This window comes from Carcharodon carcharias, chromosome 8 (assembly GCF_017639515.1).
Source record: "Carcharodon carcharias isolate sCarCar2 chromosome 8, sCarCar2.pri, whole genome shotgun sequence".
Classification (NCBI taxonomy): Eukaryota; Metazoa; Chordata; class Chondrichthyes; order Lamniformes; family Lamnidae; genus Carcharodon; species Carcharodon carcharias.
In genome coordinates, this window is record NC_054474.1 from 56,710,756 (window position 1) to 56,733,556 (window position 22,801).

Genomic DNA, 22,801 nt, shown 5'->3' on the forward strand with positions numbered 1-22,801 from the left:
TGGCAGTGGCTCCAAGGAGCACAAGTCTGCCTTCCTCTCTTAGGGTGATAGCACTCCTGCTCCCACCAATACCGTTTTGCTGTAGCCTGCAAGCCAGCCAGCCAGCCTTGACTGTTGCAGCCCAAACTGAAAAGGTGCAGTCTGAAGGCAAGCCTTCTTGGTCCTGAGCTATTTGAGGTCACCCTCAAAGGCCACCTGCTGTTTCCTCACTTTAACTCAGCAGCCCTCCACCATGCATGCTTCAGCCGTTGTGGAAGCAGCTCATGGAAGCACAAAGAGAGGCAAAGGCACATGGAAGACGGATACCAAATGAATGTGAGGGTGATTAGTTTATTTTATGTTTGTACTATGTAATTGAATTTATAAAATTGAATTAGAATGTGCATTTTTTGGTGGGTTTTAGTTTTGTGTTATTGGCAAGAGGATGGTATGATGATCAGTGATAGAGGAAAGGTAAGAAGCATGAAACTCTTGATAAATGTGAAGACATGATTGAGGTTACTGGAAGCCTTGTCCCACTAATTCATGTTCTTCTTGTGTCAAAGGCTGTTCCCACCTAATGTCTTGGCTGTGGAGTATGCAGCAGACCACCACGAGTTTTGACACCCACTTTGCTAGGTACTGAGTGTTCCAGGCAATGGAGGCATCATTTCAGCACATCGATGGTCATTCTGATACATTTTGCATAGCGGCATGGCTTGCCATCATTTCAGCAGACTGATGGTCACTCTTACCACATTTTGTGTGGCAGCATAGCTTTTGGTGAATGCATGCTGTAGACATGTGCAACTGGAGTAATCAGCCGTGTCATCACAGATAGTCGCCTTATTGTCCAATCGCCACTCCTTATTTTGCCATGGTGGCTCAAATGCAGGTGGCACAGTGGACTCCCGCACAGGTAATACTCGGCATTGATCTGCATGATTCTTTCTCTCTGGTCACACATCAGCTGGATGTGGAAGGAGTGGAAGCCTTTTCAGCTCTGGTGTATGGCAGAGTTGACATGTGGTACCCAGAAAATGATCTGCAAGCAGTCAGTGGCACCCTGCAGCACAAAGCCTGCAATTCTAACAAAGTTGTACGCTCGCTTCATCTGCTTGTCCCTGCCAAGAGAGTATTAATTTTAGTTAGTATTCATTGAAAGAGAGCCTTGTTGATTTCCCCTCTGTGACAGTGGATAATAAAAGTAGAGTGTGAGACTGTTGGTGAATGGAAAAATGTGATTAAGAGCATTGGTATCACTCCTCAATTATTTCATCGCTTAAAGCCTGGGCAGAGTTGACTACAGTGTATCCTACCTTTCTCTTCCTGTTCCTCCACTTGCAGTTGCACTTTCTCCTCCTCTTCCTCAGCTGATATGTGGTTGGTATAATGTGTGGTTCCCTCTTATTGGCCCATTAGTATAGCATGCTGCCACAAATCTTGATAGATGTTTAGCTAAGTACTGCAGGATTCCTCCACAGCAATCCAGCAAGCAGAGGTGTTGGTTAAGATTGCTGATGGTGTACTCTATAATGTTTCTTGTGGCTTCATGGCTCTTATTGTAGGCTTGCTGTGCACATGTATAAACATACGAAATAGGAGCAGAAGTAGGCCATCAAGATTGCTCCGGCATTCAATAAGATCATAGCTGGTCTGTTTGTGTTTCAAATTCCACATTCTCATCTACCCCCAATAATCTTTGATTCCCTTGCCTAACAAGGACTTATCTACCTCTGCCTTAAAAATATTCAATGACCCTGCCTCCACCACTTTCTGAGGCCAAAGGTTCCAAAGTTGCACAATCCTCTAAGCGAAAAAAAATTCCCCTCATCTCTGTCCTAAAAGGCAACACCTAATTTTAAAACAGTGCCCCCTGGACTCATCCAGAAGAGGAAAAACCCTTTCCAAGTCCGCTTTGTCAATGTTGTCAATGCCATTCCGGAACTTATATACTTCAATCAAGTCATCTCCTTACTCTCATAAACTCCAGTGGAAACAAGCCCAGTCTGTCTAACCTTTGCTCATAAGACAACCCACTCATTCCAAGTATCAACTGAGTAAAGCTCCTCCGAACTGCCTCTTATGCATTTATATCCCTCCTTAAATAAGGAGACCAAAACTGTGCATAATGTTCCAGATGTATTCTCACCAATGCCCTGTATAACTGAAGCATAACATTCTTACTTTTATGTTCAATTCCTCTAGTAACAGTGGATTGCATTCAATTAGCCTTCTTAATTACTTGCTGTACCTGCATACTAACCTTTTGTGACTCATGCACTAGAACATCTAGATCTCTCTGCACTTCAGAAGTCTGCTGTTGTTTCCATTTAAGTAGCACTCTGCTTTTTTATTCTTGCTGCCAAAGTGAACAACTTCACATTTTTCTACATTATACACCATCAGCCAGATTGTTGACCACTCACTGAATCTATAACTATATCTGTCTGCACCCTCCTTATGTCCTCTCTGCAACATATTTTCCTACCTATCTTTATGTCATCTGCAAATATAGCTACCATGCCTTCACTCCCCTCAAATAAGTTATTGATATAAATTGTAAAAAGTTGAGGCTCCAGCATAGACCCTTAAGGGACTTCACTCGTCACATCCTGCCAATCAGAAAAAGCATACTCTGTTTTATGCCAGCTAGCCAATCTTCTATCCATGCTTATTTGTTACCCCCTACACCATGAGCTTCTATTTTCTGCAATAACCTTTGGTGTGGTACCTTGTCAAATGCTTTCTGGAAATTCAAGTACAGCACACCTACAGGCTCCCCTTTATCCACAATGCATGTTAACCTTCAGAGAATTCCAATAAATTAGTTAAAAATGATTTCCCCTTAATAAAATCGTGCTGACTTAAGTGACCAATTATAACCTCCTTAATGATCGATTCTAACACCTTCCTCAGGACAGATGTCAAGCCAACTGGCCTATAATTTCCAGTTTTCTGCCTCCCTCCCTCCCTTCTTGAATAAAGGGGTTATATTTGTCACTTTCCAGTCTGATGGAACCTTTCCAGAATCTAGTGAATTTTGGAAAATTAACACCAACACATCTACTACCTCATTAGCCACCTCTTTTAAGACCCTAGGATGAAGTCCATCAGGACCCAGAGACTTGTCAGCCCAAAACTCCATCAGTTTGCTCAGTAAGGCTTCCCTAGTGATAGTAATTTCACCAAGTTCTTCTCTCCCTTCCATTTCCTGATTTACAGCTATTACTGGAATATTTTTTGCATCCTCTATAGTGAAAACAGAAATAAAATATTTGTTCATTTCATCCTCCATTTCCTTATTATCTACTATTAACTCCCACTGCCACTCTCTAGAGGACCAACATTCATTTTATTTACTCTTTTCCTTTTTAAATACCTGTAGAAACTCTTGCTACATGTTTTTTTTTACATTTCTAGCTAGCTTCCTCTCATACTTTAATTTCTTTCCCTTAATTAACCTGTGTGTGGGTCCCAGACCAGATTCATAAGCCATGTCATGTAATGAGGTAATCCTTGGTGCCCAGTAACCTGCTTTTGACATGCAATGGTGGGTTAAATACAGCTGGCACAGAGGACTGCAATGTATGAAGGAATTGTGATGACTGTCAGGATAACAGGTATTCATCAACATGATGCACTGCCTGTGGTCAAACATTAGCAACATGTTGAGGGTGTGCAATTCTTTTCTGTTCATGAAAATGATCAAGTTCAAATAAGGCAATGACACCCTGCAATTCACGAAACCCTTCTGCTCACTCCCCATGGTTGTTTCCTACAAGAGGGAATGAGATGAGGCTCTCTTCATGTGTCGGGAGTCTCTGTGACCTCCCTTAGGTACTGTAAACTGTGAGATTTTGCTTCTGGCTTCATTAGCAGTGTGGGAGAACCCAGGTGCAGAGAAGTTGAGAACCATGGTCACCTTGGCAACCATAGGCAATGTGGTCCTTTCTGCTTTAAGGTTGCAGTGGAGGTAAGAAAATTGCTCTGGCTGAAAGCCCTTCTCACCTCCTCCTCTCCATACTCTACGTGGCCTCTCTTCATTCTCTCAGTCCTGTTCATTTCCAAAAGGAAGGCCTACCAGGTTGCCCAAGTCTAGAAGCAGCTTGTTTCAGGAGAAATTTTTAAATGACCAGGTTTACTTCAGCACCACCTGGACTATTCCTTGTAGATTATTGAATATTTAGGCAAATCTAGGAAAACTCCAAACATACAATTGCACCAGCAGTCAGAAGAAGTAAACCATCAATTTACATGAGACTACTATATGATCCTTTTAAGCAGTGCCATTTACATTATGCATGGCTAAGACATAGGCTGAAGTGTGGAGTTTGAAAATGACAATGCTGGTGTAAAATCAGCATTGCACACTGATGTTACAACCTGCCTGCCCTACATGCTGTCTTTCTCTTGGTAGTTAGATGTGTGTGCCTAACCCCCTTTACCAAGATAGTGTGGACACTCTTTCTCTTGAAAGTGTGTACACATCTCACATTTGTCATCATTAGGACGTTATGTAGTGCCTAAAAAAAAGGTGCAACAGAGCTCAGTTTCTCCCTCCACATGTGAGTCTTCAGGCAAATATGCAGCCCAGCAACAGACCCCTGTCATTCCTATGCCACTCTAAAGCACCTAAAAAGAAATGGAGGCAAGCTTAGAACTGCAGCTCACAGATACACTTGCTAGCTATGCAAACCCCAAGTTTTTATCATTGCAGTGGGAAGTAATGTTTTTCAGTTGGTTTTTAGTTGATGCAACCCCTTAATGACAGTTTCCACAGGTATGGCTAGGTAGATGCGACATTGATTTCAAATACGATTGGTACTAACTTGGCAGATGCAGCAAATCACATATTCCTGGTCGATTATCACCATGGTATGGCTTCTTTCATGTAGTCCCACATAGAGCATTACATGCTGTGATTGTGGTGCTTGAGGAAGGACCTTCCAGTGTATTGGATTGTCAGGCCTTCAGGTGTATCTGTACCACTCATTCTCTCATCACATCCAGTTTAGAATTAGACTCTGCACAAATAGCTCCTCAAAGCATAGTATGTTTAATTCTGGGTGAAGATGAGTGTACAGGGGCTGACAAATGGGCATAAGACACCTCTCATGCAGCCCAAGCTGCCTGATTCCTTCCTCTGCCTTTCCTCAGCACCACAGATATGGGAAACTGTAACTGGAATCTTATTGTTACCTATAATGGTGCTGGGCCCAAAGAAATAAAAGAGAAAGAAAATAAAAGCTCCTGGGAGCTTAAGTGCTAGAAGAGAGGGGGGGGAAAACAAAACAAGGTAACAAATAAAACAGGCCAGAAATGGATAATAAACTGTTGGGTTACATCTTATTACTGGCATTTTAAAGTTTCTTCCACGCATTGCTTAATATATTGTAACTTCAATGACCATTTATATAAAGGTAAAATTAGAAACAGTGTGAACCCAGCACAAAGATTGTGTTTACTCCAATGAAATAATCATATATTTTGGAAGCCTCCATCTTTTTTACATGGGAGTTTCCTCTGTACACCCATCTCCATTAACAGTGGTTTCATAATTTGAATAATGAAATACATCCTACACTTTTGAAATAGATCCGAGAGAAGTTGGCAGAATCTCTGGCCACAATTTTTCACTTCTCCTTCAATGTGCAAATTAAGCTGGAGCGTATCCTTTATAACACCTCTGTTCAAGAAAGGAAAGAATGATAAAACCAGGTCATGATAGACTAGCTAATCTAATGTCAGTTATGGACTTAAGTCTCTCTTGTAACCCATATTTTAAGATAAATATTATTGAAAATATACGTATACATAGATGGATTAAGAATAGAATGGGATTCTTAACACAAATCGTGCTTGAAAACTTTAACATTTTTTTTCAAGGAGGTGACCAACTAAGTAAATGAAGGGATTACAGTAAATATAGTCTGTATAGATTTTCAAAATTTGAATAATAAACTGTCTCCCAAAGGGTTCATTGGAAAAACTCATCAGTACAATATAAGACAAAACACAGCATTGTGGACAGAAAGTTAGCAAAGTTAGGGTGAATGTGTCAATTGAAGAAGGATTGGAAATGGTGTAACCCAGGCATCTCTGCAAGGTCCACATTTATTTCCAGTATATATCAATTACTTGGGTTTAGGACTACAATCCTGAAATTTGCCCAAGATGAGGTTTGTCAAACAGAAAGGGGGATTGTAAAAGACATCAAAAAAACATGGATTAGTTCCATGGGCAATCAGGTAACAGAGACAATTTAATGTGGCAAGTGTTAGGTAATAGATTGTATAAGGAAAAACATTAAAAGGAAAGAAACATAAGGGGCTGTATCTTCCAGTTGGCGAGCAGGGGCAGGGCCCGCTCGCCAAGGCGTAAAATGATGCGGGATGATGTCAGGCAGGCATCCCAACGCCATCCCCGTCATACGCATTTTCAGGTCAGTGGGCATGCAGGTGATTCGGCTGCGCACCCGCCAACCTGTCAACGGCCTATTAAAGCCATTAAAAAAGTAATTGAAGTCATTAATGGACCTGCCATTGGCGGGCAGGCCGGGAGCCCTAGCAGGCTTCTGAAAAAGCTTGAGACTTCATCCACAGGCGGGATGAGGTTTCACAAGGGCTTAAAAAATCTCAGAATATTTCAAAATAAAAGTTATGGACATGTCCCAACTCATGTGACAGTGTCACAGGAGGGGGACATGGCAGCAAAATCTTTTTCTCAGCTTTATTTATAGTTTCAAATCTGAGCCATTCTTCCTAAGCAGCACTTTGCCTCAGGGAGATCTGTGCACTCTTTCGTGAGTATGCGCGAAAGAGTGCACTCCCAGCTGAGGGAATCCCTCCCTGTCTGCACAGGGAGTGCATAGTGCTTCCTGGCGGACATCACGCTGGGCAGGACTTAATTGACCCACCCACGTAAAATGGCGGCCCGCCCACCCGTGCTCGCTCCTGCACATCCTCCCCCCCCCCCCCCCCACCAATGGGGGGAAAATGTTGCCCAAGGAAACAAAAGAGATCTGAGTGTTAAATACATGCATGTTTGGGTAGATAAAGCTGTAAAAAAAATGGAATTGAGTTTATAAAAAGGGACACAAACATTTCACAGTAAAGAGATAATGATCACTTTGTATAAAATGTTGTTTAGGCCATTGTTAAGAGTATAGTGTGCACTCCATTGACCACCTGATTACAGAAAGGACTTAAAAGTTGTCGTGAGCAGACAGCATAGATTCACTTGGCTGATGCTATGAGTGGAAACTATTGTTATGAAGAGAGATACTAGGAATATTTCCACTAGAGCACAGCAGAGAAGCTTTAATATTTTAGATTATTAAGGGTTTTGATCGTGAATTTAAAAATGCCGCTAACAGCAAGCAAGGTGAGTAGGTTAAATTTATTCATGCACAGAAATATTTGAGCATGGAATCCTTTGCCACAGAGTGGTTGAGGCAGAGACCATGGCATCTTTTAAGGAAAAATTGATAAATATTTGAAGCAAAGGAGGTCACATGATTATAGGGAGATTGCAGGCCAACAGGATTAGTTTTGGAACTCTGCAGCAAAGAGTCAGCACAAACACAATAAACCAAATGATCCTCTTCTGTTACATACATTTTCATGGTTTAAAAATGTTAAAAAGCTTTAGCTGAAACTTGCAGTTTGACTGAACGTAGCATATTAGATTGATCATATTTATTTGTACAAATTAATCCATACTAAAGGTTTAATGCAACTGATTCATTACCAAACATAACTATGGCATTAAGCACTAGAGTCAATGTATAGCTGTACAAATTATTAATGTCAAAAATATTAATCTTAAATTTGAAAACTATTTATTGTTAGTTAATGTTCATATTACTTATAACCAGAGAAAATTCAAGAGATTTTGCCTTTCATTGTACAATTTTCAGCTTCTTTAATAATTTCAAGCAAAGATCATAAAACTCCTTGATACATTTGTAAACGTATAAGTAAAGATCCACAAAAGATGTGGCTATAATTTTCATATTTTTACTCTACTTTTACTGAGTTATATATATATTTGCGCGTTTGTATACACGTTTTCAATTCCAACTGGGGCCACGTAACTGCAAACTGATTCAAACAGGTAAACATGCAATTGTAAATTCCCATGCAATATGAGAAGTAGCCAGTATAGATTTTTTTTTTATTGTGTGTTGTTAAATATGTGAGGGCTTAGGTTTCAGCATTTTTGTTGTATGGCTGTGAAACAACAGCTATTAAAGAACACTCAGCAACTTATATCTTCACTGTTTGGGCACATCCTGGGCATCTCATGGAAGGGAAAAATCATGAATGTGACAATCCTCCCAAAGATAAATTTCCCAAGTATGTTGGCACTCATCAAGCAAAAGCAATTTTTCTGGCTTGGGCACGCTCGCAGGATTGAAGACGGATATATACTCAAGATTTCCTGAATGGTGAGGTAGTCAGAGCCAGAAGACCAGTACGCCCAAAGCTCAGCTTCAGGGATGCTTGCAAGCATGACATGAAGGATGTAAACATCAATTTTCACATCTGAGAGACACTCATTGTGACAGAGGGGAATGGCAATTTCACCTGTGGGCCAGCATGTGCCACCATGACTATCATTGGCTGTAGCTGCTTGGCAATGGGAGCCAACACCAAAAACAACAATTCACAATGACACCTAATAACCATTTCATGTGCGACACTTGTGACAGAACCTGCCTATCATGGACTGTCCTCTTTAGCCATCAGTAAAAGTGCACCATATGAAGCTCCCTTTTTCCCAACAAACTTGATTTGCTGCATGTCCATCTTCTTACAGAGAGGACATTGTAAAATGTATTGGTTAGTTTGGCCTGTAATTATCAGGTGAATCTTGTGTTTTCTTGTAAGTTCAAAATTAATTACTGCAATTTGTGGTCTATTACTCAGCAAATATATAAACTTTTTTTCAAAACACAAGGCTACTAAAATTATTGTGCAAGCATATTTTCATCTTTCATTTCATATATGCATGCCTGGACAAAACTGAATTACTTGGCAAAAGAGTTACAAATGATACTAAAATTGTAAACAACAAATCTTATAACTTCTCCATGTTTATGCATAATTGCCAATGGTTAGGTATTTTAGAACTTAGTGGGAAATGAAAGAAGAATTTTTCTCATGCTGGTATTAGATAACTTTCCTCCGCCAACTCCAGCATGATGCCACCACCAAACATATCTTCCCTTCACACCCGTGGTGGCATTCCATAGGGATCTTTCCCTCCGTGACACCCTGGTCCACTCCTCCATCATCCCCTACTCCTCAACCCCCACCTACGGCACCTCCCCATGCAAACGCTAGATATGCAACACCTGCCCCTTCACTTCCTCTCTCCTCACCGTCCAACGGCCCAAATACTCCTTTCAAGTGAAGCAGCATTTCACTTGCATTTCCCCCAACTTCATCTACTGCGTTCGTTGCTCCCAATGCGATTTCCTCTACATTGGAGAGACCAAACACAGCCTGGGTGACCACTTTGCAGATCACCTTCGGTCTGTCTGCAAGCATTACCCAGACCTCCCTGTCGCTTGCCATTTTAACACTCCACCCTTCTCTCTGGCCCACATGTCTGTCCTTGGCTTGCTGCATTGTTCCAGTGAAGCTCAACACAAACTGGAGGAACAGCACCTCATCTTCCAACTAGGCACTTTACAGCCTTCCGGACTGAATATTGAGTTCAACAACTTTAGATCTTGAACTCCATCTTCACCCCCTTTCTGTTTCTTCCCCCTCCCTTTTGTTTTATCCAATAATTTATATAGATTTTTCTTTTCCCACCTATTCCCACTATTTTTAAATGTATTCCACCCATTGCTTAATTCACCCCACCCCCACTAGAGCTACCTGGCTTGTCCTGCTCTCCATTCTTAATTAACACATTCTTTTAGAATAATATCACCACCATCAACACCTCTTTGTTCTTTTGTCTGTGACATCTTTTGGTTATCTCCTCCTATCACTGCTTGCTTGTCCCAACAACCCTCCTCCCTGCCCCCCCCCCCCCCCCCCCCCCTTAAACCAGCTTATATTTCACCCCTTTCCTATTTCTACTTAGTTCTGTTGAAGGGTCACCAGGACTCGAAAAGTCAACTTTGCTCTTCTCTGCCGATGCTGCCAAACCTGCTGAGTTTTTCCAGGTATTTCTGTTTTTGTTTGAGATAACTTGCGGTTTCTTCAGACCAATGATTGTGAATATATTTGATGTTCAAAAAGAGTTCCCTGTTTATTAGTTTGGATGTGAAAGTTTCTTTAATGGAAAAAGTAATCCTGATAATATCTTACAAAACTACTGTGTAAGAGTTATATTACCTATGAATTATTGCTTTCCCTTCACAGGCAGTTGACACCAATTTGGCAGCTGTTGATAGTCACTGGATCTTCATAAATGAGGTAATTGAAATTAAGTGGAACAAGATGTTCTGTGCTACGGAAACTTGCCAAATATTAGTGTAGTTTATATTTATTAATGATACTATATGCCGATAACTTATCTGATGAGAAGCCGTTTCATATATCCAGAATGAAGAAAATTTGGCGTCTCTTACAGATTTATGCTTTTATGAATCCATTGCCATTGTGTTACGCTTTCTGCGAAGTTGTGTTCAATAATTTTGAATGTCTTTTTTTTAAAACTCTTAAATTGCAGCCAGTTGATTAATTCATAGAATGGCACACAAAAAAAAACAGAACAGTTGTTAATTACACAGAAAATGTATAATTATTACCGTGGTGCTATCCTACAGGCATTTATTCATACTTGTATATAGGAAAATCGGAATATAAGTAGACCTCGGACCCTCGAGCCTGTTCTGCAATTCACTTAGCTCACGGCTGATCCACCTTCGGTAAGGGTATCCAGGGAAATACAAAAATCTATCAGTCTCAATCATGAAAGTTTCAAATAGCACAGCATCCACAGTTTTCTGGGAATTATAGGTCCAGATTTCTAATAACTGCTAGGTTAAAAAGTTGTTGATTTCACTTTAATTTTAAGATTGTGGCTCCTGTTCTGGATTTCCCCACCAGAGGAAATAGTTCGTCTTTAATGATGGTATTGCATTTTTTTAAATCATTTTCAGCATTAACTCTCAATGTTTTGTTCAAAAGGGAATATAAGCTACATAGCATTGCAATTGTGAAATTTAAAGAAATTTACATGATCTATAAAAAATTACAGTTCAGAGTTAAAAATGTACTACATATTAACTAAGTCAAGGCATTAATAGCTGGTGTAGATAAGGTTAGATGCCTAGAGAATATAGATCAGATTTTCAGCTGAAATATGGCTATTAATTGACGTAAAGCTATAAACCAGTGCAAGGAGTTGTTAGACATCCTTATCGCTAAAATTGCTAATAGTTGTCGCACACCTCTTTCCTGTTGCTCACCAAGCAACGCCTTCCCCAAGGTTCCTAGCTTCCCTGGACCTGCACACATTATTTTTCCTTTTCTATCGGCACACAGGATAAGGTCTTGGTTGTGGGCAGGGATGGAGAAGGGAGAGACTGGCAAACAAGAGCGGGTGAGATTAGAATTGAGCATTGGAGTGGGTGGGTGCAACAATCACAAGGTAAGCTAGAGCGCGAGAGTCGGAGAAAACAAGTTAACCTATGGAATGTTGCAGTTGCCAAACGGCTTGCTTGAGGGGAGGGGTGGGGTGGGGGGGCACTTCTGCTCCTGTCTCACAAGACAGGGAGTGCTCTAAAATACATTTAATTTCAGCATCTGGCTGCTCCCAGCTTCATTTAGTTATTGGGTTTACTAAGCCCTGGGAAAACCGGTTCCCAACTGCACTATGATTAAATATTATAATGAAGTGTCCTGTCTCTCTAAGGTGAACACACAAACATCTTGCAATTCGTCAGTGTAAAAACAACAGTCTATATGCACTTTTTTTTCTTATTTGTTTATGGGATTTGAGCATCGTTGAAGGGCAGCATTTGTTGCCCATCCCATTGCGCTTGGGAAGGTGGAGGTGAGCTGTGTTCTTGAATCACTGCAGTCCATTTAATGTACCCGCACCCACGGTGCTGTATGGGAGGGAGTTCCAGGATTTTGATGCAGCAATGGTGAAGGAACAGCAATATAGTTCCCAACAGGGTGGTGTGTGGCTTGGTGGGGAATCTGCAGACGGTGGTGTTTCTATGTGTATGCTGCCTTTGTTTTTCTAGTTGGTAGAGGTGGCACACTTGGGAGATGTTGTTGCAGGAGCTTTGATGAGTAGCTGCAGTTCATCTTCTAGATGGTACACACTGCTGCCACCATGTGCTAGTGATAGAAGGACTGAATGTTTAAGATGGTGGATGCAGTGCCGATCAAGCAAGCAGCTTTGTCCTGGTTGTTGTTGAGCTTCTTTAGGAAGGCAAATGCAATGTTGGCATTTATTTCGAGAGGACTAGAATATAAAAGCAGGGATGTGCTGTTGAGGCTTTATAAGGCTCTGGTCAGACCACATTTAGAATATTGTGAGCAATTTTGGGCCCCATATCTCAGGAAGGATGTGCTGTCCCTGGAGAGGGTCCAGAGGAGGTTCACGAGAATGATCCCAGGAATGAAAGGCTTAACATATGAGGAACATTTGAGGACTCTGGGTCTATACTCGATGGAGTTTAGAAGGATGAGGGGGGATCTGATTGAAACTTACAGAATACTGAAAGGCCTGGATAGAGTGGACGTGGGAAAGATGTTTCCATTAGTAGGAGAGACTAAGACCTCAGAGTAAAGGGAAGACCTTTTAGAACAGAGATGAGGGGAAACTTCTTTAGCCAGAGAGTGGTGAATCTATGGAATTCATTGCCACAGAAGGCTGTGGAGGCCAAGTCATTGAGTGTATTTAAGACCGAGATAGATAGGTTCTTGATTGGTAAGGGTATCAAAGGTTACGGGGAGAAGGCGGGAGAATGGGGTTGAGAAACTTATCAGCCACGATTGAATGGAGGAGCAGACTTGATGGGCCAAATGGCCTAATTTCTGCTCCTATGTCTTATGGTCCAAGTTGAGAACCTTGGGAGACGCCAGAGGTAATTGTGTAGGAGCGGGAAGAGAAACTGCTATTGGTGATTCTCTAGGCCTAATTAGATAAGGATGGAACTTGGTAAAAGTCCCATCCAGCTGGATGATGATGGAGAGGCATTGAAGGAGGATGGCGTGGTCAACCATATCAAAGACTGATACAGGTTGAGAACGATGAAGAAGGATAGTTGATCTTTGTCAAAGTCACACTGGATGTCATTTAACTCAGGCAATTGGGTTTCTCACAGGAGAACCAGCAAGAGTCACACTGCCTCTTTTGGGGAAGTGCCTCTTGGGCACTTAAGTGGTCAGCAGTGGGCCTTCAGGACACGAGTGGTGAAAATCCCTCCCCCCGAGAAATTCCTACCAATCAAAGGCTGGCAGATGTAAATTGTCGGCAATGTCTACTGGATCGTTGGTAGCTACTGATAATGCACCCACCAGAAGCCCAGTATCAGCTAGGGATCCTGGGCCACAGGTGAATTTGGGTAGGATAGATGTCGTGGGAGGGGTGTCGGCAATAAAGGTACAGGCTTGTTTTCAGTTTCCCCCCACCTTGAACCTTCCAAATGTCAGACCCCTTGATCATGCACGGAGTGCCTAACACCGAGGGAGCCCATTCGGGCAACCCACACCACCACTGCCAACCGTGGCAGGATGAGGTCCTTAAGTAGGAATTAATTGCCCACTAGGAGCCTTAGTTGGTGGCAGGAAGGGATGGCCATCCATGAGCCTTCCCACCGCCAGACTTGAGCAGGGCAGAGGCAGGAAGGTGGAGGGGTCAATGCCTGGCACCTTCCCCTTTGATTAAATGCCTACCTGCCTCCAAACTCACCTGGCAGAAGGGCATTAAATTCTGCCCAAGGTGTCCCTCTGGTTTTTCTGCCCTGGTACAGCACTGACATCAGGAAACCTAATAAATGACAAGGAGACTTATGGAAAAGATGCAAAGGATTTTGGATGGGCTTATCTCCAGGTTAGACAGGTGCTCACAATTCCTGCGCAGTAACCCATTAGCAATTTTCAGGCTCCTTTATTTGGTCCTATCTCAAAATATTACTGAATCTAATCTAATTCAACCATGAAACTTATATTGCCAGGAAGAGTGGAGTGGGGATGGGGTTGTTGGGGGCGGTGCTGCTGACACATATAAAGATCATTTATACATTTTACAGAATTTAGGATTGATTTGCATTGACTAAGTAACACAGTTCTCTGAATGCTCTATGTACCTGCAGTATTTAAAGCTGTAATCTCACTATAAATTAAAGCCAGCAAACTTGTGTGATAATGCAGTGCTCAGTCAACACTAGATGATGCATTGAGAGTGCATCAGACTGTGTCCAGGATATTCCACCTGTCGGTCTTAAAGTGCAACTAGTCACTTAAAGTTGTCCTGCTACTGAGGAGGGAGAAATGGCTCCACAACCTCACTGAAGTTGAGCTGCTGCTTCTGTAAATTAAGCTTTAAAGACTGCTGCAGAAGTTCGGTTACAAAAAGGAATCCTTTTCTGAGCAGATAGATATGCTCATTTAAAGGAGCATTGAAGCAGTCCAGATGGAATTATTGTGCAAAAAACATGGGAACCAATGACAGAGTAATTAGTTGATCTCGTAAAGGTTGCCATGGTAACTATATTCATGTGCACAGTTAGTTTACTATTATGTTGCTGTAGAATACATATTTTCCAACATTTCATTGCAAGCTTGTAACATTGCAGAGGAAACATGCTAACTTCTTGCCAAATGTGCAAGCACATTCATGTTTCACTAGCTTGCTGGTATTGCTGTAATAAAGATGTGTCTTCATTTATGCCTTGCAAGCTAAGAAAAACAAGCAGACCGTCACCACAGGTGGCAAACATGCTGTATATTTATAGACTCAGAACGGTGGCTAGCTGGTTGTGTACTTGGATGAAATTGAGCTTCTTTTATCTTTGTCTTACTAACATATGTCCTTTTTCTAACTTACAAGAGAGTCACATTTTTACAGATGGCAGCAGATTACAGTTAAGAGCTCTGATACCTTAGGAGATAACCAGCCTCCAAATTCTTTAAATGAATACAATAGAGTATGGAAGGTTGGAGTGCCTCTCCATATGTTCAGTGCTTGTATAATTTTTAAATCTCCATACTCACTCTTGCACCCTGATTTTAACCTCGTCCTCCTGGCAGGAATGGAGTTGGTTTAGGTTAAGCACATGTTTTACAGTCAACCCAATTAAGCGCAACATCTCACAGAGTGTAAAATAACATTGAATTTACAGCATAGACATAGGTCATTTGCCCAGCTGGTCTCTGCTCTACACAAGTCTCATCACACCCTAACTCACATAATCCTATCAACATATCCTTCAAACATACCCCGTTCCTACTAGAGAATTAACTTTAAAATCAGAGCTAATAAGATCATAAGAAAGAGGAGCACCCATTTGGCCTATCAAGCCTGCTCCGCCATTCAATAGGATCATGGCTGATCAGATTGTGGCCTTAACTCCACTTTCCTGTCTGTCTGCCTTAATCCTCGACTCCATTGTTGATCCAATCTTACTCAGCCTTGAATCTATTCAACGACCAGCCTCCACTGCTCGCTGGGGAAGAGAATTCCAAAGCCTAATGACCTTCTGAGAGAAGAAGTTCCTCCTCATCTCCATCTTACATGGGACACCCTTATTTTGAAGCTGGTCCCCCTAGTTTAGATTCCCTTATGAGGAAAAAGATCCTTTCAGCACCTACCCCATCAAGACCCACAGAATTTTACATTTCAATAAAATCACTTCTCATTCTTCTAAACTCCAATGAGTGTAGGCCCAACCTGCTTAACCTTTCCTCATAAAACAGCCCTCTCACTCCAGCAATCAGCCTAATGAACCTTCATTGAACTGCTCCCAATACAAGTATATCCTTCTTTAGGAAAGGAGATCAAAATTGTACATAGTACCCCAGGTGTAGTCTCACCAATATCCTGTACAGCTGTAGCAAGGTTTCCCTACTTTTATACTCCATTCCCCTTGCAATAAAGCCCAACATTATTTATTACACCTGTATGCTAACTTTTAGTGATTCATGTACAAGGAAACCCAGGTCCCTCTGTACTGTAGCATTCTGTAGTCTCTTTCCATTTAATTTATATTCTGCTTTTCTATTCTTCCTGCCAAAGTGGAAGCGTCACATTTTCCTACATTTATACGCCATCTGCTATATTTTTTGTTCAAAAGCCTAATCTATCTCCCTTGGCAGACTCTTGTGGCTGAATTTTTACCGAGTCAGGATGACTTGAAAGCCCTTTGTAAATGGTGGGCAGGTCCTGATTCCGTGATTCCTGATGTTATTCTCAGGCTGTCTTTGATTTTCAGGTATGCCTTTAAAGGGTGGGGGCTGGTTCTCATCAGGCACTCCTGACCTAGCTAGCTCCATTGCAGAGATAGTCATGTCCTACTCCCCAGCAGTTTTCATGGAGTTGGGGGCCGGGATTTTGAAGAACCATGGTTCACGGCACCTCAGAGGAGTCATGAACCCTAATCTGCTTGAGGGGCCTTTTAAAAAGTTGAGTTCAAAATGTCCTTCTAATGCCCCCTAGGCCAAGCTATGCACCCCACCCATTCCTATGGCCCTTCATAGTCCCTATGCTCCTCATAGCCCCTATGCCAAGATTTGGTACTTACATTCCAATTGACCCATCACTGTATCAAACCAATGAACCCTTTAGTGAGATTAGGTTGTATATAAAAAAAAAGCTTTTAAAAAAGAGGTGAGGGTGTGTGAGCAGTGAGGGCTGAAGGGCTTTTCTGTTATTTTTAACACGGACTAAGTCCCAGAGTACTTTGGTGGGCCTTTTTAAACACCCTGTGGCTGTGTTCAACCTCTTCCTTGGGCAGCTGGACTGACTGCAGCCAGCACCTGCCTTCCCCCAGCAATGAAGACCCCGCCTTTGCAGGCACTTTTTCTCAAGGTGGGCGGGCTGAGCCGGGAATTTTCCCAGTTCCTGCTACTCACCTCAGTGATGAAAATTAAGGCCTTTGATTTTTCCCCTCAACTTGCTTTCTTGCCTATCTTTATATCATCAGCAAATTTGGTTTCAAATAGTTGGCGCTTCATACAAGTCATTGGCATAGGTTGTATATAGTTGAGCACTGATCCTTGAGGCACACTAGTTACAGTTTGCAAACCTGAAAATGACCAGTTTGACCCTGCTCTGTTTGCTGCGTAGCCAATCCCGTATCCATGCTAATATATCATTATGAACTCTTATCTTCTGCAGTAACATTTTTGAGGCACCTTATTGAATGCTATCATAGTAATGGCACAGATATAGTGCATGCATCACTATTTCCAAGAAATTATGGCATGAGCAACTCCACCTGTTGATTAACCACATCAACATTTCCTGAGACTGCTATCCCCTCTCTTTTCCTATGACAGTTGAGCAGCTAATTATGATAGTTCTCCTGCCAGTAAACTCAATGGCAAGATCAAGTTTGATATAAGATCAAGGGGTGATATATTAGGATGATTTAAAGCCCCCAAGATCACCGCTGTCACTTAGGTTGTTGCTGATTTGCACTGGTGGGTCCAGTGTACAGGAATCAAAGCAGTTCACTTTCAAATGGAACATCATTGCTCTGGACACTACAATACAATTGCTACCTCAGTTCTATTTTTTTTTGATCAGATTGATATTGATCAAAGTGGAGCACATGTTTTTGAGAGTTTAACGTGCTGCAATTGTGAATGATTACAATATTTAGCATTGTGAGAACCTAAGCATAATTGTAAAAAGTAGAGTAATCCTTGATATACAGTTAAATGGCCTTTCAGTGTAGCCCAACTCAAGTTCTGTCGAAGGGTCATGAGGACTCGAAACATCAACTCTTTTCTTCTCCGCCGATGCTGCCAGACCTGCTGAGTTTTTCCAGTTAATTCTGTTTTTTTTTTGGATTTCCAGCATCCTCAGTTTTTTTGTTTTTATCTCTGTGTTTAATTGACTGCCACTGCTCTTCAAGAAATGCCTACCTCCTTGAAGAAGTTCTGTTCTTTTCTGCGACAAGATTTCCGTTCCTCTCTTTTGCCTTGCTCACCTTCATTGCTTTCCATTTCCCTCCTGGTGTTTGACAAGGTGTTTACTAAAACCCGTTTTCACAGCCATATCTCCTTTCTCAGTGACTGTCTCCGTCTCCGACTTACCCCACGTGGATTTCAACTGAAATTCCACCCCTCATGTTTCGAACCCACCCAGGATTACAGGTATCTCCGGGACATAAAACGTTTCTCGGACTGTTTTTCCCGTCACATTCTGAAATCCACACTCAGTGCCATGCGCCGCCATATGAACACACTCGACCTCTCCCTCCGGCAGCACCGCCGTACCCTTTTTCAAAGCTGCGCGTGCCCCCAGTTTCATTTTATTCTTCGGCTCATCCGATGCCTCAACAAGAAACTTTTTCTCTTTCTCTCAAGTGCTAAGGAACGTAAGCTCCAACAACTCATCGACACCAACACCCATCTAGGACCCTCCACCCCTGCCCGTCCCTCCGTCCCCACCCCATCTTCCAATCCCAACCCCAGCCGTGTATTCACTATACCCCATGACCTTCCCCTCTCCGATGCTGAACGTTCAGTGCTCAGCAAAGGACTTAGTTTCATACCCTTACGCCCTCACCTCAATGAATTTCGGGCTCGGCATGATGCTGAACTCTTCTTCCGCCATCTTCGTCTCCAGGCTCACTTCTTTGGGCAGGAGTCCTCTCCCAGTTCAACGGATCCTTTTACCCATCTCCAATATTCTCCCTCCACCTGGTCCCCTCCCTCTGGATTCTTACCTTCTCTTGATCTTTTTATTGAGAACTGTCGGCGCGACATTAGTCGTCTCAATTTCTCTGCTCCTCTCACCCATTGTAACCTGTCTCTCTCTGAACTTACTGCACTCCATTCTCTCAGGTCCAACCCTGACATTGTCATCAAACCCGCTGACAAGGTTGGTGCTGTTGTTGTCTGGCGCACTGACCTCTACCTCGCGGAGGCTGAGCGTCAGCTCGCAGACACTTCCTCCTACCTCTCCCTGGACCATGACCCCACCACTGAACATCAAGCCATTGTTTCCAGGACTGTCACTGACCTATCTCCTCTGGGGATCTTCCTCCCACAGCTTCCAACCTGATAGTCGCCCAACCTCGGATGGCCCGCTTCTATCTCCTACCCAAAATCCACAAACAGAACTGCCCCGGTAGACCGATCGTCTCAGCTTGCTCCTGCCCCACAGAACTAATTTCTCATTATCTTGACTCCCTTCTCTCTTATTTAACAAGAACTCAAGTTCTGTCGAAGGGTCATGAGGACTCGAAACGTCAACTCTTTTCTTCTCCGCCGATGCTGCCAGACCTGCTGAGTTTTTCCAGGTAATTCTGTTTTTGTTTTGGATTTCCAGCATCCGCAGTTTTTTTATTTTTATTTTTATTTCAGTGTAGCTGTTTTCTACATTGCTTCTGCAATTTCATTGTGATGTCAAGATTGTAATCCAGAGCACTCTTAAAATCCACAGTTCACAGCTACAGCCCTATGATACAGTGTGAGATTTACAGAAGAGCTGTTGGTTCTTGTGCCAATGTTTATTCAATATATGTCCCTGTTAATATGTTTTATTAATTAGCTACTGGGCATAAATGTTGACCAGAGCAATAAATTAAGTAGGAGTAGGCATTGTTGTGTTTTCATGGGAAGAGTTTTCCCCCGTCGGGGGGGAAGTGCAGGAGCGGGCACTGACCTGAAAATGGAGACGACGTGGGAGTTCTGCCTGATGTCATCCCGCGTCATTTTACATGTCGGCGAGCAGGCGCCACCTCCTGCTCACTAACCTAAAGATCCTGTTCCATATATTCCTTAATGAGTGAAAAATGAAGGTCAATGAGTGTAGAAGAGCCTGCTAGGAGTAACACCAGACATATCTAAAAAGCAAGGTGCCAATCTGATGAAGCTACAACACAGAAGTACATGCATATTAAAATTGAAAGCATCATGCTGTAGACAGAACTAAATGAACCCACAACCAACAGATCAGATCAAAGCTCTGCAGTCCTGCAACATCCAGTCATGAATAGTGATGGACAATTAAAGAACTAAATGGAAGGAAGGAACAAGCTCCATGAATATCCCCATCATCAATGATGGCAGAACCGAGCACATCAGTGCAAAAGACAAGGCTGAAGCATTTGTAACCATCTTCAATCAGAAGTGCAGAGTGAATAATTCATCTTAGCCTCCTCCTGAACTCCCCACCATCACAAATGCCCGTCTAACATATTCCACAAGATATCAAGAAATGGCTTGTCACATTGGATATGCAAAGGCTATGGTCCTCAACAACATTCTGGCTGTAGCACTGAAAACTTGTGCTGCAGACCTAAGTGCACCTCCAACCAAGCTGTTTCAGTACAGCTACAACACTACCTGACAATGTGGAAAATTGCCCAGATATGTCCTGTCCACAAAAAGCAGGATAAAATCCAAACTAGCAAATTACCACTACATCAGTCTTCTCACAATCATCAGTATAGTGTAAGGAAATGTCATCGACAGTGCTGTCAAACAGTACTTATACAGCAATAACCTTCCCAGGATGATGAGTTTTGGTTGTCATCAGGAACCACTAGGCACTTGACCTCACCACAGCCTTATTTATGCTGTTGATTGCCAATTTAAACATTGAAGTGAATTCCAGGCTGTTATCATGTCTTGTTATGCATTTTGTTTGAAAGGCTGAGTTGTTGAGAGAATTTCAAAATAATATTCCTAGTCTAATCCTCACAGTGTTGATGATGAGAAGGCAGGAGAACCCAATGCCTACCCTGCACTGTGCACCTCATAACACCCTGCATTACTTACTGTTTCAGTGGCAAGCACCAGCACAGATGCGTTCTTTTTTGGGTGTACCTGCACTGCACAAACCTCAGCAGTTCAAGAAGGCTGGTCAATCCCAAGGACAAAAGAGCTGATTTCCAGGTTTGAGGTGAGATTGAGTTCCCTTGACATCAAGACAGTATTTGACCAAATATGACATTAAGGAGCCTCAATAAAATTTAACTCACTGTGAATAAGGGAAAAATCTTTCCCCATGTCCCCCCTGGTTGAAGTCATGCCTAGCACAAGGGAAGATGGTTGTGGTTGTAGGAGGCCAATCATCTCAGCCCCAGGGCATCACAGCAGGAGTTCCTCAGGGTCGTGTCCTAGGCTCAACCATCTTCAACTGCTTCATCATTGACCTTCCCTCCAGCATCAGGTCAGACGTGGGGATGTTTGCTGATGACTGTACCATTCTTGACTCCTCAGATACTGAATCAGTCCAGTCCATATGCAGCAAGACCTGGACAACATTCAGGCTTGGGCTAATAGGTGGCAAGTAATATTCCCGCCATACAAGCACCAGGAAATAATCATCTCCAACAGGAATGATTCCAACCCTCTTCCCTTGACATTTAACAGCATTATTAATGCTGAATCTCCCATCATCAACATCCTAGTGGTCACTATTGACCAAATTGAACTGGATTAGCCATATAAAAGCTGTGGCTACAAGAGCAGATCAGAGGCTGGGAATTCTGTGGAGAGTAACTCACCTCCTGACTCCAAAGTTTGCCAACCATTTGCAAAGCACAAGTCAGGAGTGTGATGGAATAATCTCCACTTGCCTGGATGAGTGCAGCTCCAACAACACTCAAGAAACTCAACGCCATTCAGTATAAAGCAGCTGGCTTGATTGCACTCCACTTGCACATTAATCATTCACTCCTTTCACCACTGGTGCACCGTGATTATAATATGCAACATCTACAAGATGCACTGCAGCAACTGGCCAAGGCCTCTTTATTAGCACCTTCCAAACCCACAATATCAACTTTCCTTAGAAGAACAAGGGCATCAGTTTCAAGTTCCCTTTCAAGCCACACAACATCCTGACTTGGAACTATTTTGTGGTTCCTTCACTTTCATAGTGTCAAAGTCCTGGAACTCCCTTCTGAACTGCACTGAGGGTGTACCTACATCACACAAACCTCAGCAGTTCAAGAAGGCTCACCAATCCCTTCTCAAGCACGTTTTAAGGATGGGCAATTAATGCTGACCTTGACAGTTCCACTCAAAAAATTGGCTTGAGTGACAGTCAACAGGAAAAAAATCAATTATATTTTGAAACTAAAACATATGCTGGAATCTGAGATTAGTTTGGTTATTATTTTTAATTATGATTGATATTAAACTTCCACAGGATGTTCAAATTTACAATCTAAATGTTGAACTTCCCAAAGAAATCAAGAATTGAAATAAATTCTTAACTTTCTTTTGTCCAGTAGCCATACTGTTCCCAATCTACTGCTCTGCTCAATGTGTTGTATTCTAATTATTTTTGCTCTGAATTGTGGTGTGGTTTGCCAGTGGAGGATTGGGTGGTATCACTGTCTTATTTATACTGTTGGTTGCCAATTTAGACATTGAAGTGAATTCCAGGCCATCATCATGTCTTGTTATGTATTTTGTTTGAAAGGCTGAGTTGTTGACAGAATTCCAAAATAATATTCCTGGTCTAATCCTCACGGTGCTGTCGATGAGAAGGCAGGAAAACCCAATGCCCACCCTGTACTGTGCATCATACCCTGCAGTATGAACGGTTTCAGTGGCAAGCACCAGCACAGATGCATTCTTTTTGGGCAGTTTAGTTAGCATGTAGCAGGAGGGAGCAATTGTTTGTAAGTAAGAAGGAGCAAATGTCAGTG

General features: G+C 42.3%; 1 protein-coding gene across 1 annotated transcript in view; it reads left to right on the forward strand.

Annotated features, from left to right (window-relative positions):
* LOC121281438 (glutamate receptor ionotropic, delta-2-like) overlaps positions 1-22,801 on the forward strand; it is a 448,441-nt gene that overhangs the window by 260,842 nt on the left and 164,798 nt on the right. The window contains exon 5 of the mRNA XM_041194383.1: positions 10,365-10,418. Coding sequence (XP_041050317.1) covers positions 10,365-10,418 — 54 coding nt within the window. The remainder of the gene's footprint in view (positions 1-10,364; positions 10,419-22,801) is intronic.